This window comes from Gambusia affinis, linkage group LG05 (genome assembly GCF_019740435.1).
Source record: "Gambusia affinis linkage group LG05, SWU_Gaff_1.0, whole genome shotgun sequence".
Lineage (NCBI taxonomy): Eukaryota > Metazoa > Chordata > Actinopteri > Cyprinodontiformes > Poeciliidae > Gambusia > Gambusia affinis.
In genome coordinates this window covers 20,225,916-20,243,165 of record NC_057872.1, presented here as the reverse complement: position 1 = coordinate 20,243,165, position 17,250 = coordinate 20,225,916, and the positions used below count along the sequence as shown (strand labels likewise).

The window sequence follows — 17,250 nt, the reverse complement described above, 5'->3', positions numbered from 1 at the left end:
ATTTTAACAGCCTGTCTTTTCTGACTGGAAGTGATATCATTTTGAGCGCTTTTATTTGACAAGCAGCACCGCCCACCTCGGGTGCCCCGGCAACCACAGCATGCGCTACTCTTTGTAGCAACCCTTCGCGTTAGCAACAAGCTAGTTTAAAATTTGCAATCGACAGGATGGAAAGCGGTGATGGGTGAGTGTTTTAATTAGCCTTTCATTATTTGTTTAAGTTCAGTGTGTGTCACGTTTTTGAGAACAGTTGCAAACTATAAAATAATATTTATTTTTCAGGCAGCCGCCGCATCCTGTCTGAAATATTAACACATTTCATTGCTCATGCTAGGCTAACCAGCTAGCATGCTCTTGAATCTTGGTTGCTGCTAAACAAAACACTTTGAAGTTGTGATTTTTTGAATTGATACGCTGACTTAAATAACTTTATTTTGCAAGTCTGCACATTTTATACATTATAAACAAAAAAGTCGCAATATTACTAGTGTATTTGTTTCTACTGTAATTCTCAGATGTTTACTAAGAAGATAATCATACTGCCTTATCAATCAAAGCTATTTTGCGCTTGCTTCTTTACTTTCTGACTAAACCTTCTACAGTTTCTATGAATGAGCGAGTTACAAACACAGAAAGAAAACCGTTTGCTTTTCTGCTTGACCAAACTGAGCATGGGATCTGCTGCATCCTTTACTGCTAATGGTCGCATTATTTTGCTCGGACTTATTCTGTTTTAACTTGTTTTTATCTGGAGGATATCTAGGGGAAAACTCAGAAAGGGAAAATTCCTGTAAGATCTTCCCGCAGTTAATTGCTCTCTTAGTGTAAATGGAGTGTTTTTATGGGCACTTATGAAAAAGCAAAAAAAAAAAAGTTTGTATTTTATACTTTTTTACTCGGTTGTTATACTTTTCAAAGGTGATTTTGTGTCAAAGATTGACTGAGGCACTATTATTTTATGTTTTTTACAGACGGGTGCGTTTATGCTCCAACAAATAATGATAAAATATTCCATGTCATGTTTACATAGCAACCTATAATTTATTTTTATCCCATCTATCCATCTATGTGTCTATTGAAGTCTCTATAAAGACGTAGGAAGTATAAACTCTGTGATACTGTTATTCTCGTATTGCTTTCAGTAATAGTGTTTTAAAGTAAAAATATATAACTCAAAACTTCAACAGCATTCTGAGACCTTCCTAAAATACAACAATTAAACTGTTGCTCCCTTACAGCATGTATGTTGTGTTTTCTAATATTGCGTTCAGTGTTTATTATCTCACTCAGATTTGGATGAATAAGCAGGTTCTGTCATTTAAAATGGTAGCTTTCCTAATAAAATTATATTATTAAGCAATATTTTGATAGTAATGTGTTTGTGCTAGATATAGTCACCAATCTGACCTCTATTTCTTATGCTGATAAAAAATTTTAGTCTTATTCAAGCTGTGTAATACACATGAACTCAATCAGTTATCAAGTATTTTATTTGTTGTTTAATTTTAGAGTTAAAAAAATATGCATTTCAAGATATAGTTCAGGCATTTTATAAGTAAATTTTTGACCCTATTTTTATTGATTGTGGCTCTTAATCCCATACGTTCCACTTGACTCTGAAGAATTATGACAGATTAACTGTTAGCAACATTTATTAGAGGCACATTATCCCATTTCTTTGCTTAGACTATTAAAAATGATAGAAATTTCTCCCCACTGACAGCTCAATTTTGCGCCAGACTTTTCTGGGAACAAAGTCGTCACCATCACTTTCCAGAACCATAATTTGTTATTACACCTCCCTCGGTCACTCAAAAATCATATCAAGTGTGATGCTTTTCTGCTGGTTTTGTCACCTCCTCAGAATGGAGGTCGACGGCTGGGACCCCAGTCTGGAGGACGAGTTGGGAGTTTCGCTGGATGACCTGAAGAAATGGATTGAGGAGGCTGTGGAGCAGAGCGAGGCTGTGAAGAAGAAAAAAGCCCAGCTGATAGAGCTCGAGGAATGGGTGGAACAGAAAGAGAAAGAAGAGGCGAAGACAGAGAAACTTCTCAATGATGCAAACCAGTATGGAAGATGGTGCTTTTTTGTGGTGTTTCCTGCCATGTGCTAATTTTGTCTCTCTGATTCTTCAGGTCCGTATTGGAGTGTGAGAAGCTGGTGAGGGCAGCGTATGAAAACAACGGCCTCGTCTACCAAGAGAGCAGCTCAGAGGATGAAGGAGGCGGCGGAGGAGGAGGGCCCCCCTCTGAAGTCATCGAGATTGATGATGATGACGACGATGACGTCATAGCTGTAGGATGTTGTAAGTCACAGTTTTCTTCGGAGTGGCTGTCAGTGCTGCAGTAGCTGAAAATGCTAACATGCTTATTTTATCTCTCACTTCTGTTCTCCACCATCAGTGGTTCCTCCAAAGACACAAACGCCATCTAAGGACCCAACAGTGAGAACAGCCAGCCGCGGTTTTTCCTCTTCTGATGACCAAGTGTCCATGATGAATGATTAATTAAATTATGTGTAAAACACAGTTTTCGGCCGTGAAATTAATATTTCCACCTCCAAAAATAATTGTACACATAGCATCGTTTTCTGACAGGTTTTCATCCACATCAACGCTCACAATCTGGTCCTGAGTGTTGTATGAAACATGCCAAACCTATAGGGGGCAGTGTAGCGCTAAACTAAAACTTGTCAACCAATCAGATTACTTCAAAACAACCAAAACTTCCTGTTAGGAACTAAACATTGTTTGAGTGGCCTGAAAAACGATCAATTTATGAAAGTGAAAGGGCTATGTGTATATTTTTATAGAGTATAACATTTTAAAATATAATTCTGAAATATGTCTTTACTACAAGTGTTGTGTGAATTGGTAACATAATCTGGAAAAATTAATAAACGGAAAATGTAACAAATAATAGAAGAAAAAAATGCACTTGAGTTACTTGGACGTAAACAAAAATAATCTCCTGCACCATTCCATATAACAATTAAGGCACCAATGGTAAATAATGCTCAACCGTAAACATTAACCAAGGCTCAAAAAGAAATGAGGAAGAAAGGAGCGCTCTGTGACTATCCTCATCCTGTTTTCCACTGCATGAATTGTCTTCTAATGTTCAACTAAAACCTGAAGTCCACATTGTTTCCAGCTGTTCTGACTTCTGCTGCCTGCTCTCTCATCACCAGTTAAATGAAGCCTCTGCAGTTCTGCAGAAAACCACCCAGCAGGTCCAGAAGTTGGTCCAAATAGTCACCAAGCCTTCCTCTGGTTCTCCTTTGATACGAACAGCAGTGCAATCTGTAGTTCAGCCAGGTGAGCACACGGAAAGCTTCTTGCTCTGTGGACCTGTTATTGATACTAATGTGAGGATTTAAAAAAAATTTTTATCCTCCAGGAGTTCAGAGCCCGACACCAGCAATATTTGTATCACAAGCTCCGTCTCATCAGACGATGACGCAGACGCAGCCAAACCCCAACATAAAAGAAGACGAGCTCAAAGTGGGGATGAACATCCTGGGAAAGAAACGCACCAAGACATGGCATAAAGGCAACCTGGTGGCAATTAACCCTGTTGGTGTGTTTCTTTTAAACTCGTCATAAGCATCACCTGTATTACGATGTTTTACGTAACTTTTGCTTTCTGCTCTGTTGGATTGTTTTGATAATCCATAAGCGCTCTTTGTTTCCAGGAAATGGTGTATTTAAGTACAAGGTGAGATTTGATAAAGGCAAGAGTCTGCTGTCTGGAAATCATGTGGCGTTTGACTACAACCCCACCCTGGAGAGCCTGTATGTCGGGGCTCGTGTTGTCGCCAAGTACAAAGACGGAAACCTGGTGTGGCTGTACGCTGGAATCGTAGCAGAGATGCCGAACAACAAGAACCGCATGAGGTATACATTTTATTTATTGTCATATAACACAGATTAAGAAGAACTTATAGGTTTACATTGGTAATTATTCTGATCCTGTGTGTCCGGTTGTTATTTACAATTGTCAGTTTTTCTATTCTTATTATCCATAGATTTTTTTTGTCTTCTTATGAGTTCATTTGTAACCATTTTATCTATTTAATGCAATTTATTTGTTGCCTCCTTAGCATAGTAAATTGGACAGGCACAGTAATATTCTAACATGGGTTTAATTACAAAGTTTTCTACAACTAGTCCTTTATAAGCAGAAAAGTGGTGTTAACGAATTGTGTATGCACATGTTTTCTCTGTCCTACTGATTGCTTGTAAAAACCTGCTTGAAATAAATAAATCAAATAAAACACGTGGACATTTTCAAAAGTTATGATTTTAAGTTCAATAACATACAACTTTTGTGTTTTAGGTTTCTGATCTTCTTTGACGACGGCTACGCTTCATATGTGATCCTTCCTGAACTGTATCCAGTTTGCAGACCATGTAGGATTTAGCTACTGTCTTTGGTAAAAAATAAAAATAACATGTAGGAAAAGAGATAAATGAAGAAGTTTTTCTGTTTCTTTGCGTAGTAAAGCGAACTTGGGAAGACATAGAGGATGCATCTTGTCGGGACTTCATCGAGGAGTACATCTCCGCCTATCCCAGCAGGCCGATGGTGCTCCTAAAGGTCGGCCAGATAATCAAGACAGAGTGGGAAGGGACCTGGTGGAAGAGCAAAGTGGAGGAGGTGGACAGCAGCTTGGTCAAAATCCTCTTTCTGGTTCGTACGAGCCACTCGTCCGAATTCAAATACCATTTTTCAGAGCTTCTAGGTCAACAGTTGCATTCATATTTCTTACAAAGATGTGGCACTTTAATCGTGGAGAGTGTTCTTACACAATTTTCTGTGTTTTCTTGGTGTTGAGAAGGACGATAAGAGGAGCGAATGGATTTACAGAGGATCCACCAGGTTGGAGCCCATGTTCAATCTGAAACTGGCTTCAGCAAACACACAAGAAAAGAAGCTAGCTGGCCACCAGAGGACAAGGCCAAACATGGGTAACTGGACACAGACTAGCATTCACACAGATTCGCAACATTAAAATCTTGTATTGAACCTTGTCAAAGCCTGACTTAATCGGAAAATCCCCCTGGTTCTGAGCCAGGACTGGTTGGATTTGAGCCTTTTTTATTAGGACTATCATAAAGGTATTTATATTATAATATTAATATTACATAATGCAAATTAATTGCATTACCTATTTTTACCAGTGCGTTACACGGTCAACAATACAGAGTCACAAATGTGAGTGAAAAGATGACGTGGAGTCCTTAACCACAAATTTAAAAAACATTTATATAAAGTCGAAGTGGTATGTTGCCCACATATTGCAGCAGTGAACTACCCTTTCTTTAGTTCCAACTAGTTTATAATTAACATTTTTAAATTTCCTTTCAAACTAAATCATTTGTTTTAAACCTTCCTGAATATTAAAATCTGGAAAACTGAGAATCTTCGCACAATTTAGTTTGAGACAATAAAACAGCTGTGATTAATGTAGTCACATGTAGGCCTATCTTGATCAATTTTGCTGGGTGATATATTATCCCAATAATAATGTGATAAACAATAATATTGTTGTTTTGAGACCATTTTGAAGTAACATAATGGTAATGACATTATAACGCAACTTTGGTTTTGTTTCAAAATAAAACACAACCAAAAACAATAAATACATTAGATATAAATTTACACTCACCTAAATCCATAATATCAATGGATTAAGATGTCAAAATTACCTTTCAGAAAATACCAATCATCAGATTAATTTGATTAATTGCTTATTGCGACAGGCTCACTCACATGTTGCTAAGCCTTATTGGAACAGTTCAACATTGAGGTGTTGGACCAAACAGCGACCTCCCCAACACGTGGATGTCAGATGTGCAGGACTAGTGCTTTTTATCACGATCACGTCAAGTTGCCTTCACAAACCCAAACAAAACTCAAAACACAAAAGCTGTACATTATATGATCTATTTAGTGACTATAACTTTGTTTTGTTTTGGTTTTTAACAAATATTCTTCTAAAACTTGCATTAATAATAGTATTTTGATCAGTAATTACTACATGCTCTTTTTTGGGGATGAAAGTTGGATCTTTAATGGAGACCTTCCCTCTGTCTGTCACTACTTCTACACTGTCTGTTGCTACTTTCTCCAATCTCTAGGAGCATTAAGGAGTAAAGGCCCAGTCGTTCAGTACACTGGCGTTGAACACGTCGGAGTTTCTCCTGCCAAACCTCCTCAACCGACACAGAGTCAGCCGCCAGCGACGACACTGATCCAGCAGCTTCAGCAGCGCCCGCAGCCCCAGCTCATCCAGCAGGTCCAGCCATCCCAGCAAACCCAGCAAACCCAGCAAACCCAGCAGCTACAAATTCAACAAACCCAGCAAACCCCTCAGCCCTCACTGGCTGCCCAGCTTCAACGCATTGAGTAAGTATTAGAGCTGAAACGCTTAATTGCGTTACTGAAATGTTGTGTGGATTATACATATTTAAAAAAAAGTCAATTCGCTGAAAGAACAACTCAGAGCAGTAATTAACCTAAAACTATGCCAAAACATTTTGCATTTAAGATAAAAAATATATATATTTTGGCTGTAAATATGTTCTACCCAAAATTTTCCACTGGATAAATTTTGGGTAGAACAAAATTAGGTAATGCCTAATTTAGGCTTTACCTAAAATTGTGTGAACCCAAAATAAAACTTTTAATCAGTCCAACAAACAATCACTATATCAGTCCTACACTACATTGAGGTAAGAGGAATAGCTGAGCATTTCACACGTTGATGTCAAAATTATGGTTTTCACTGAAGCGTCCTTTGCTACAAATGACGTAGCATACACTATAGAAATGCTTTTCTATTGCATTTTAGGCAATAAGATATTTACTTTCAAATTTTAAAAAGTTTATTTGTTTTTTTGCGTCTTTTAATGTTTGCATGAAAGCCAGTAATACGAACAGGTAAATAAGGATCATCATCCAGATCAGGGGTGGGCACTCCTGGTCCTCGAGGGCCGGTGTCCTGCATCTCTTAGATGTCTCCCTGGTCCAACACGCCTGAATCCAACAGCTGAATCACCTCCCAAGTGCAGTCAGGTTCTCCAGAGTCCTGCTAATGACCTCATTATTTTACTCAGGTGTGTTGAAGTAGAGATACATCTAAAAGTCGCAGGAGACCGGCCCTCGAGGACCAGGAGTGCCCACCCCTGATCCAGATGATAGGTTCTAGCATGTTTCACTTCCTGTCAGGGTATAACGATTACAGCTTCCTGGGAAGCTAACCTATGCTTTAATGCTCAAGTTGTCAAGATAAACAATTTTTTTTTCCTTTTGTTTTATCACCTCAAGAAATAAACATCAGATGGCAAAGAAGAGCACGTCTAATTTCATCCCTGGTGTCGGCGGGACGCATGCCTCCAAGATCTTGCAAGCTGCGTCCGCTAATGCCAGCAACCTCTCAGTGTAAGTTCACAGTTTTACACAATTAAATTCAGTAAACACAACCATGAAAGTAGCTAATAAAGCTACTCAGATTCTGTTCTTTGATCAAAAATTTGCACTAGATAGTATATTTTCTATTTTTAATACAGAAACAATGTTTGGTAAAGCTCCATTTTTGTACTGCTGTCATTTTGTGCTAAAGTCTGTGTCATACTAACAAAATTTGGTGGATGAAAAATAGCCCCAGAAGTGTTATTACAATAAACAATAACATTGTTCTTTTGAGGCAATTTTCAAGTAATATAATGGTAATAATCCAAGAATACATTCTCAGCCTTAAAGGCTTATTAACATTTAGCGCTGGACCAAGGACCATTTTTAAAATAAATAATCAGAACAACCGAAATAAAAAACTAGAAAATTCCTGAAGAAATTTAACCGGGGCCTGCCAAAGTGTGCCCGTCGGTTTGGACCCAGCGTTCTGATGGTAAAAATTAGCATCAATGCTAAGCTTAGCTCAAAAATTCCAAAGAACCACAAGAGAATCACAAGAATGTTTTCTTGTGATTCTCTTGTGTAAGTGTATCTAAGTGTATCAGCTAAAATTAGCCAAAATGCTAATGTTAGCGTGAATGCTGTCAGTAGCATGTGGGGCATCACGAGCATGTTGTCTATACTTGACTTACTCCATTCAGTATACTAAGCATGACTAATAAGTCAGAAAAATAGCTAATAGCTTATTTAAGTTAAAAGGCTAATGCTAACCTGAGACAAAAAGATAATACAGGCTAATATTATTGCACCGCCTTTGGCGGTGCACTAACCTGAGGATATTGAGGTTTTTATTTTGAAATTTTCAGTAAGCTTCATATTAGATGGCAACACTAATCCAATGTGTTACAGTGGTCCAGTTAAGTCAGTTATATGTTATATGGCCAAAAGAGCAATGACATGAGGTAAAACTTGTCAAGGCTTTTATTTAGTTCTGCCATAGTTAGAACTACAGTGATGCGTTTTTGTAGTCCTAATCAGCTGCTCTGCCCTCCTGTGTTCCGTTGCTATGGTAATGGATCCTCTGCTAACTGTGAGACAGAAAGGTGGAGAAAGAATTCTATCTTTGTGAGACACCCAGTTAGTTTTTATGAAAAAAGCAGTCCGGACAACCCCTTCCCATTCGGTAACCATGATACGTATTGGAAAACCGTTTGAAGCGTCTGAGAGGGCTATTTGTCGTCTCTGATAGTACCACGATTCATATCTGTAGCTCACTCACAGTAATAGCAGCGATGAGAGAAAAATGGTGTGTGCGGAGGTCTGAAATTTTTCAGAAAAGCATGAAAATGAATGGTTCAGCGCGTCAGTTATCCTGGCGCATGATTTGGCGATTTCAAAAACACTTTACCGGAGCAGGCATGCGTATCAATGTCATGATCGAGTTTGATACAAATAGTGCGATATTTGTGGGCGTGACGGCTATTTCAAAAATCCACTTCATTTCTCACTCTTGATGAAGCGGCAGTTGGTGTCAGTTACACTCTGCGTTTTCCTCTGGAACCTGTTGGAGGAAAAATATCCCAAGTTCAGAAGATGTGCTTTAACCTATCAGAGCTCTGTGGTTCCTCCTGTTATTCTGTAGTTTCTCATATTGAGATCATCAAACCAACATTCAGATCTACCATAACTGACTGACATTTGCTGGGCTCAGGTTTGCAACCAGCTTCTGACAGAGAAACCAGTAACTTCCTCCCAGTGTCAGAATCTCACCGAGGAAGAAACTGGATTAAGTTTTTTATCACTTTAATATGTCTGCTATAACTGATGTATATTTGCATAAGTCAATAGAGTTTCATTTACAATTTTTATATGTTCGTGTGATGTGGTGAGGGAAAAAGTAGATCTTAGTCTCAAAAGGTTTGGGCACCCCTGCACAAGAGGATCAATAAATATCAGTAAATTTGAAAATATGATTGAATTCAGGTACTGTGTGCAGCTTAGTGACATAAATCTCACTTCTATAAGTCAGTGGAGTCCTGAAGAAACCTGTTTCAAATGGGAATGTTTGTGTTTGTAGCACCATGCATTCATAGCCATAAAGTTACCTAAAAAAGAAGCAAAAAATATTTTTTAATCATAATTTTTATAATTACCACAATATTAAAACGATGTATCCTAATAAAATTAAGTCCATATCGTCCAGTGGCCATTTTAGTGTTTTGACCATTTTGATTTTATATCTTGTTTCCATTAGATATAAAACCCGTTATGATGGAAAACCTTCTGCTTTTGAAGAGATGTTGCTCCCGAATTTATTTCCCGTCTCTGACAATTTAACGCTTCCGTACAAAAGTTTCCGGCAAGAACATAAAAACTTTTTATTTTCAAGAGGAAAGGAGCTGATAAACTGTAAGTCTCAATGCCCTCAGGAAAGGACGAAACAACTCAGTTCAGTATTTTAATTGATTTAAGTGATTTAAATATCTTTGCGTAGCTGTTTATACTTAGAATTGTTTTATTTATGAAGAAACAGTTTTGACATTCAAAGTTAGCTGAATCACATTCAGTTTTTTGTCAGTTCTTTTAATGTTTTAAATCCACAGTGGAAAAGTGCAGAGCACCCCAAGTACACCCACGTCCACCTTCGCGCCTCTGTATCAGAGGCAGACGTCCGCCCTGGTGTCTCCTCCTACCATCGTCACGCATGCGATGGCCACCATCCCTCAGCAGCCGTCCTACAGAGCCCCGACGGACCGCATCTTCTACCTGGCTCACACCTGTCAGCCTGCGTGTCTGAACCGTGTTCGACCAGCAAAATCAGACCTGCACAGAGGAAAGAACCCCCTCCTCACCCCGCTGCTCTACGATTTCAGACGCATGACGGGACGACGCAAAGTCAACCGTAAAGTACGCTCGAGCCTTTAAGTCGTATAGAAATGCTGCTTGTGTGAATTAATTTAGTCTTAAAATGACGTTTTCTTTATGTTCGACCTTCAGATGTCCTTCCATGTTATCTACAAGGCTCCGTGCGGACTTTGCCTACGTAACATGGGGGAGATCCAGAACTACCTCTTCCAGACCCGCTGTGACTTTATATTCTTAGAGATGTTCTGTCTCGACCCGTATGTCTTGGTGGACCGGCCTTTCCAGCCTCAAAGGCCCTTCTATTACATTCCAGACATCACTAGTGGGAAGGAGGACATCCCTCTGTCCTGCGTCAATGAGATTGATACCACTCCACCACCTAATGTAAAATACAGTAAGGATCAAAACCATTTTCTACCAAATGTGGGATTTTTTCATATTTTTATTCTTCCTTTCTTTCAGTCTCATTTTTTCCTGTGCAATTTATTTAACATGGACACATTTTCTCCAAAATCTTCAGTATGAAAATATTCAGCTTCGATAACGACTAATTTATTTTCAGGCATTTCACTCATCTGTAATGGTAATCTTTAAATAAAACATTAGTAAAAGAAAAATAAGTTTTTCTAAGTACTAAGAAGAAATATGTCAGCTCCTTAAATTGGGAAAAGAATCAAATTTACTTTTGTGCATCTAAGATCTATCATGAGATGCAATGGTATACCATAACTCATTTTCACTTTGGGCCATATCAAAAATCTGAATGTTCTTAAAGGGCCAGACTGTATTAAAACCATTCAATTGCTAAAATATCAATAAATAGCTGTTTCAGCATTCAATAAGTGTTTCTTAAAATTAAATAATCTTTTCAAACTGATCAGTCCAGCCAGGATTGTTTTAGTTTTTTTGCAATCAAAATCAGAGATTTTCTGGCATTAATTTAGAAATATTTGTAAGGAATTTTTATATTTGCTAAAGTATGATGTTAAATATGAATTTTCTATTAATCGCCGTATTGATCACAGACTATGACTTGACATCAAGTGAGGCTGAGGCAGCAGTCACTTAAACTCAAAGTTTTGGCCAGTTTTGAGAAAAAAATTTCCAGTAAAATCGGAAAAAAAATGTGTGGATCTGTTGACTTTGTGTGAATTTTTCAGATTTACTGGGGAAATACTGGAGGGACTTATTGATGTAATTTTGAGCCCGAAGGGCCACATCAAAATCTCTGGTGGGCCACATTTGGCCCCCGGGCCTTAGGTTTAACAAATGTGACCAAAAATAATAAATGTTTCAAGATAAATAAAGAAAATCGGTACAGTTTCTCTTGTTTTTTCCTCTCTCTCTTTTTTTTCTTTTCTTTTCTTTTTTTTTTTTACATGAGAGCGAAGTTTAGCAAGTCGATCACAATCTGTGTCAAAATTAAAATGCGGCAAATTCAAAATGATTTCTAACTTGTGCGTTCAGCTGTACTTTGCCGCTGAATCCAATTTGCTTTGTGACAATGTCATACCTGACAGCTGTGCCTGACTCATTCTCTCCTCTCTCTACAAGGCAAGGAGCGAATCCCTGAAGACGGAGTATTTATTAACACCAGTTCAGACTTCCTGGTCGGCTGTGAATGTACCGACGGCTGTAAAGACAAGTCAGTGGAGATAATCGCCTTTATTTCAATTTGTCTGCTGCAGATAAGACCCTGGAAATTTGTCATGGGATCTTGGCATTTCTTCTTCGTTTTAATTACAGATCCAAATGTTCCTGCCACCAGCTGACCCTGCAGGCTTCCGGCTGCACACCTGGGGGACAGATCAACCAGAGCGCTGGATATTCATACAAGCGATTAGAGGAGTGCTTACCTACAGGGTCAGACATTTTCACATGCATAATTCACTCATGTCTTTCACAAACACACAGGGAAATAATAACTTAAAAACTAATTTTGTCCTCATGTTTTAATGTGAAATTCTTTCTGCCTGCTCTTCTCTTAGGATTTATGAGTGCAACAAAAGGTGTAAATGTTGTGCTCAGATGTGCACCAACCGGCTGGTGCAGCACGGCCTGCAGGTCCGTCTGCAGCTCTTTAAGACCCAGAACAAAGGCTGGGGCATTCGCTGTCTGGATGATATAGCTAAGGGATCATTTGTGTGCATTTATGCTGGTGAGAAACACGATTAGGACTGATGGGAAGACAGACACAATCAGGCTGCCATGCAGAGCCGATGCATTGTCTTTCTTTTCTTCTATTTTACCAGGTAAAATCCTGACTGATGATTTCGCTGACAAAGAAGGTCTAGAGATGGGTGACGAGTATTTCGCTAACCTGGACCACATCGAGAGCGTGGAGAACTTCAAGGAAGGCTACGAGAGCGAGGCGCACTGCTCCGACAGCGAGGGCAGCGGCGTGGACGTGTCCAGGATGAAAATCCAGCCGTCCGCTTTAGTCTCCAGCAGCGCTGCCAGGAAGAAAGGTGAATCCTCCCCCAAACACATGATGTCTCTGCTGCTTTTATTTACAACATGCAGCCATTTTATCATACATGTTTCCTCGTCCCCCGCAGCTCAGAGCTCCAGCTCTTCAGATGACAGCAATGACGAAGAGGAGAAAGATTCAAAGAGTGAGGATGAAAGCGACAGCTCAGACGACACGTTTGTGAAGGACAACTACTACACCCCCAGCTCTGTGTGGAGGAGTTACACGACTCGTGGTCAGGCCAAGGGCAACAAAGAAGGTACTGCAGATCCATCGCTAATGATCAAACTCAGCAGTAGGGGTGCAATAGACCTCTCTGAAAAAAATGAAGAGGCCACTGAAGTGTACCTCATTGAAAACCTCATGAACTCTTCCTGAAAACATCAGTATTGTTTCTAAATGAACATGAACTTGTTTTCTTTGCATTATTTGAGGTCTGGAAGCCTCAAATAATCTTTTTTGTTATTTTGACCATTAGTCATTTTCTGCAAATAAAAACCAAATTTTTGCTTGTAACTTCAGAGACATGTTGTCAGTAGTTCATAGAAAAAAAGAACTATGTTCATTTTACTCCAACTTATACCCATAAAAAGTAAAATCAGAGAAACTGATCATTTTAAGTGTTTTCTTAAATTTTTCCAGAGCTGTATATGTGAATGATTTCACTATCTTTATTTTCTTTATAGTATGTGCTCACCACACATTTGTCCTTTGCACGCTAAATATAAATTCAGTTTTTTTTTCCCCAAAAACTTACATTTCAGGAAAGCCCCTATTGCTCACAGAGTTAATCTAATTTAGAGGAAATCAACACATATTACTGATACTGATGATCTCACCGTGAGCAAATTGCTTTAATATTAAATGCAGGCGAGTCTTTTATGGACTCTCCTGCATTTAATGCTTAAGGGTCATTAAAAAATTGACATTTGGTAGAACAACTTAATTTATCACGTTTTGATAAACGGTTGTAGTACGTCGACAACATGCTAGCTAATGTTAAAACAGCGAGATGAATGCGGGTAGCCATGCTTTGCCTTATTACTGCCTGGTTGTTTTGCTAACTAAAGTTAATTCTTGCACTCCTGCTGCAGGGAGTCAGGACAGTAAAGATGGACTGAGTGTCTCAGCCAAAGGTCAGGATGATGAGAAACCGCCCTCTATGCCAGAAGAGACGGGGAAAAGCAAAGTGGCTTCCTGGTTAACAAGCCAGGGTCTGAAGAAGGTCAGATTATTTTACATCCTGATGTGTCCAGGTGCCACATGAAACAAACTCTGGATATATATTTTATTTTGGGTGATTTTTGCTTAGATACTCTGTTCTCTCTCCAACAGGAAACTGGAGACAAGAGGTGTGCTGAAATTCTCAAACTCTCCCTAAATTTAATAGGATGTTTTCATTTTAAGCTTTAATGTTACACAAAATGCCTGCTCATAGAACATCCTTATTCTGCAGTCAAATAAAGACAGAGCAATCAAAGAAACAGGATGTCATGACTCTATCGGACAGCGACGATGTTCAAACCATTAGCTCCGGATCTGAAGACAACAAAGAGCGAGAGAAAGCCACTCCGGGTAAACGCAGTTAAAAAGCAAAAACCAAATCTTTACTCTACGTGTTTCATGACTTTCCCACACTCTTCTTCGCTGGAGCTTCTGTATCTGGCGTGACCAAGAAGCAGGTGGCGGTGAAATCCACGCGAGGCTTCGCCCTGAAGAACAGCCACAGTTTGATGGTGAAACCGTCTGGGGGAGGAGTCGGGCCCAGCGCTCAGGGGAGCAAACCGGGCCACCAGGGGCAGCCTGGAGGAGGGGCAGAAAACGCTCCCAGAACCACACGGCTGTTCTTCGACGGCGAAGAGTCCTGCTACATCATCGATGCCAAGTTGGAGGGAAATTTGGGACGTTACCTCAATGTAAGAAAATGTTCTCAGTCATTTAAGAGCAGCTTTCTGTGATTCAAATTGACATGCTCTTCTGTTACCTGCATTACAGCACAGCTGCAGTCCTAACCTGTTCGTCCAGAACGTGTTTGTCGACACACACGACTTGAGATTCCCCTGGGTGGCGTTCTTCGCCAGCAAGTGAGTTAGAAATGGGTTCATTTCATCATTTTGGGGATTTACAGTTTAAATATGGTCTGTAAGCGCTGTTGTGACATACTAATAAAAGAGTAGGAGGTTCTTAAAGAGACAGAGGCCAATTTCATGGATATAACTGTGATTTTAATTTATTTTTGATTTATAAAGAGTTTTAAAAACAACCGGAGATAAGATAGTTTTAAGCTTTAAACATTTTCTCTAGAAAAAAATCTGGAAGCAACTAAGTGTTGTAAAACTGCAAAAGAATTCACACCTCTTCAACTTTTCAACATTACAACCTCATTACAGCCCATTTCTGGTTTAATGGGACACACAGAAACATATACAGCTTTGGAAAACATTAAGAGCCCACCGCTCTGATTTATTGATTTGATTGATTTCTGAACTCTTCCTGAGTTAAAACATTAGTATTGTTTCTAGATGAACATGAACTTGTTTTCTTTGCGTTATTTGAGGTTTGAAAGCACTGTATCTTTTTCGTTATTTTGACCCTTTCCCGTTTTCTGCAAATAAATATTACATTTTTGCTTGGAAATTCAGAGACATGTTGTCAGTAGTTTATAGAATAAAAGAAAAATTTTCATTTTACTCAAACATATAGCTATAAAGGGTAAAATCAAAGAAACTGATCATTTTAAGTGGGCTCTTAATTTTTTCCAGAGCCGTATTTATGTTAGAATGGCCCAGTCAAAGTCCAGGCCCAAATCCAGTTAAGACGGATGGTGTCCATCTAACCTGACTGAGTTTGAGCTATTTGGAAAAGAAGAACAGTCAAAGATTTAGTCTTGTGTCTGCAGAAACAGACCATAAACTATTTGCAGCTGCATTTACAGCCGTAGGTTTCACAAATAGAAATGTTTGCTGCTCTTCTAGATTTTGATTTAAAAGTTTTGAATACAACATATCATTTTGTTTCCACTTCATAATTACATTTTGTGTTGATCTATCACATACAATCCCACTAAAATAATTGGGTTTGTTGTGTTTAAAATGTGGAGAAGTTTAAACTGTATGAATATCTTATAGTCTTACATTTCAATATATAACCACAGAAGAAGATGTTTCAGCTAAAGAAGGAAAACCAAAATACATTAAAAGGATAAACATAATTTAAAAAATATGTTTCAAAGATTACTAGATGTATTTTTACTGAAGTCAACAGGGATTTTTATTTATTTATTTTGCAGCTTAAACCTGGAATTTGCTATTGGTTCTTTCAGCAGCTACTGCCATGATGATGGCTACTTCCTAACTACAAAGACTTTAAAGCCTTTTGGTGTCATTCAATTCAAATTCAAAAATACTTTATCTATCCCAAATTAAATATAGCAAAATTCTAAATAATACTGCAAAAATATGTCCTACTATACAAAAGAAAAAAGAAGAAACATTTGTCCCCCAAAAAAGCAGTTTTCCTCCCAAGAGGCAGGAATGAATGTCTGAAAAAGGAAGAAAATGTCAATGAAAGTACAGAGCTACTGCATTAATAACATATCAATATTAATATAGTTTTGTTTCCTTCATGCTGCATTTTGTTGTAGCTGGGATTTAAGTCTCAGACTTCTAAGCTGGACAAATCTGATAAAAAGGTTTGAAAACCTCATGAATGTGGTGTCAGGAGGTGTAATGATGATTTATTGGTTTTTTCTCTTATATTTCTTAAAATCCACCTCACATCCAGATGTTTGACCTTTGACATTAAGCTTCAAACACATTTGAAGACCGAAACATTTGTTACTGGAGCTCTGGTTTGTTGGGAGTCATTCCCAGATCAGGTTTTCATAGTCGGTCGAACCAATCAAACATTTTGTAATGGCTTGCTTCAGTTACAAGTCTAAATATTATAGATCAGAAATGCCTAATAGTTGTTTTTTAACTCATTTGCACCTTCATTCTTCTTCATATTGTTGTATTATCTGATAAAGTTTCCTTCTGTCTCTTCCGCTGATGTTTTCTTCTTGACTGTGTTGCGTTCAGGCGCATCCGGGCCGGGACAGAACTGACCTGGGATTATAACTACGAGGTGGGAAGCGTTGAAGGCAAAGAGCTGCTGTGCTGCTGCGGATCCACAGAGTGCCGTGGACGGCTGCTGTGATCCACCCGGACTTATCCCAACATCCCCCCTCAACGCCGAACCTCGTTTATTTTATGTTTTATTAGGTTCTAGGAATTTTATAACATCCCGTTCTTGTCGTGTGTTTATTTTTTACCAGCATGTGACTCTTGAGTGTCTGATGTCGTCCATTAAATGTTTTCTTTACCTCCGAATAAAAGTTTCTTCAGTGACCGGAGCTCCTGCTTTGTTACTCATGTATTACTGCGTGAATTGTAAGGTATTTTGTGTTTTCTGAAAAATCTCTTGCTGACCAAAAACAGCTAAATATGTTTTATTTC

General features: G+C 38.6%; 1 protein-coding gene across 2 annotated transcripts; it reads left to right on the top strand.

Moving 5' to 3' along the window:
- Nucleotides 1-45: 45 nt before the first annotated feature.
- setdb1b (SET domain bifurcated histone lysine methyltransferase 1b) lies at nt 46-17,142 on the top strand. Of its 2 annotated transcripts, none has more exons than XM_044115993.1 (25): nt 46-184; nt 1,865-2,068; nt 2,137-2,306; nt 2,404-2,444; nt 3,191-3,317; nt 3,400-3,579; nt 3,695-3,896; nt 4,339-4,412; nt 4,502-4,692; nt 4,841-4,970; nt 6,144-6,411; nt 7,333-7,446; nt 10,023-10,326; nt 10,417-10,678; nt 11,839-11,929; nt 12,031-12,147; nt 12,273-12,442; nt 12,537-12,752; nt 12,843-13,013; nt 13,849-13,979; nt 14,090-14,106; nt 14,211-14,329; nt 14,408-14,670; nt 14,750-14,838; nt 16,834-17,142. In XM_044115993.1, the coding sequence occupies exons 1-25, from the start codon at nt 168-170 to the stop codon at nt 16,949-16,951; spliced, it is 3,786 nt and encodes a 1,261-aa protein (XP_043971928.1). In that variant the 5' UTR covers nt 46-167; the 3' UTR covers nt 16,952-17,142. The 2 variants fall into 2 exon arrangements, with proteins under 2 accessions (XP_043971928.1, XP_043971927.1); XM_044115992.1 differs by having other exon boundaries at nt 4,838-4,970.
- Nucleotides 17,143-17,250: the final 108 nt, after the last annotated feature.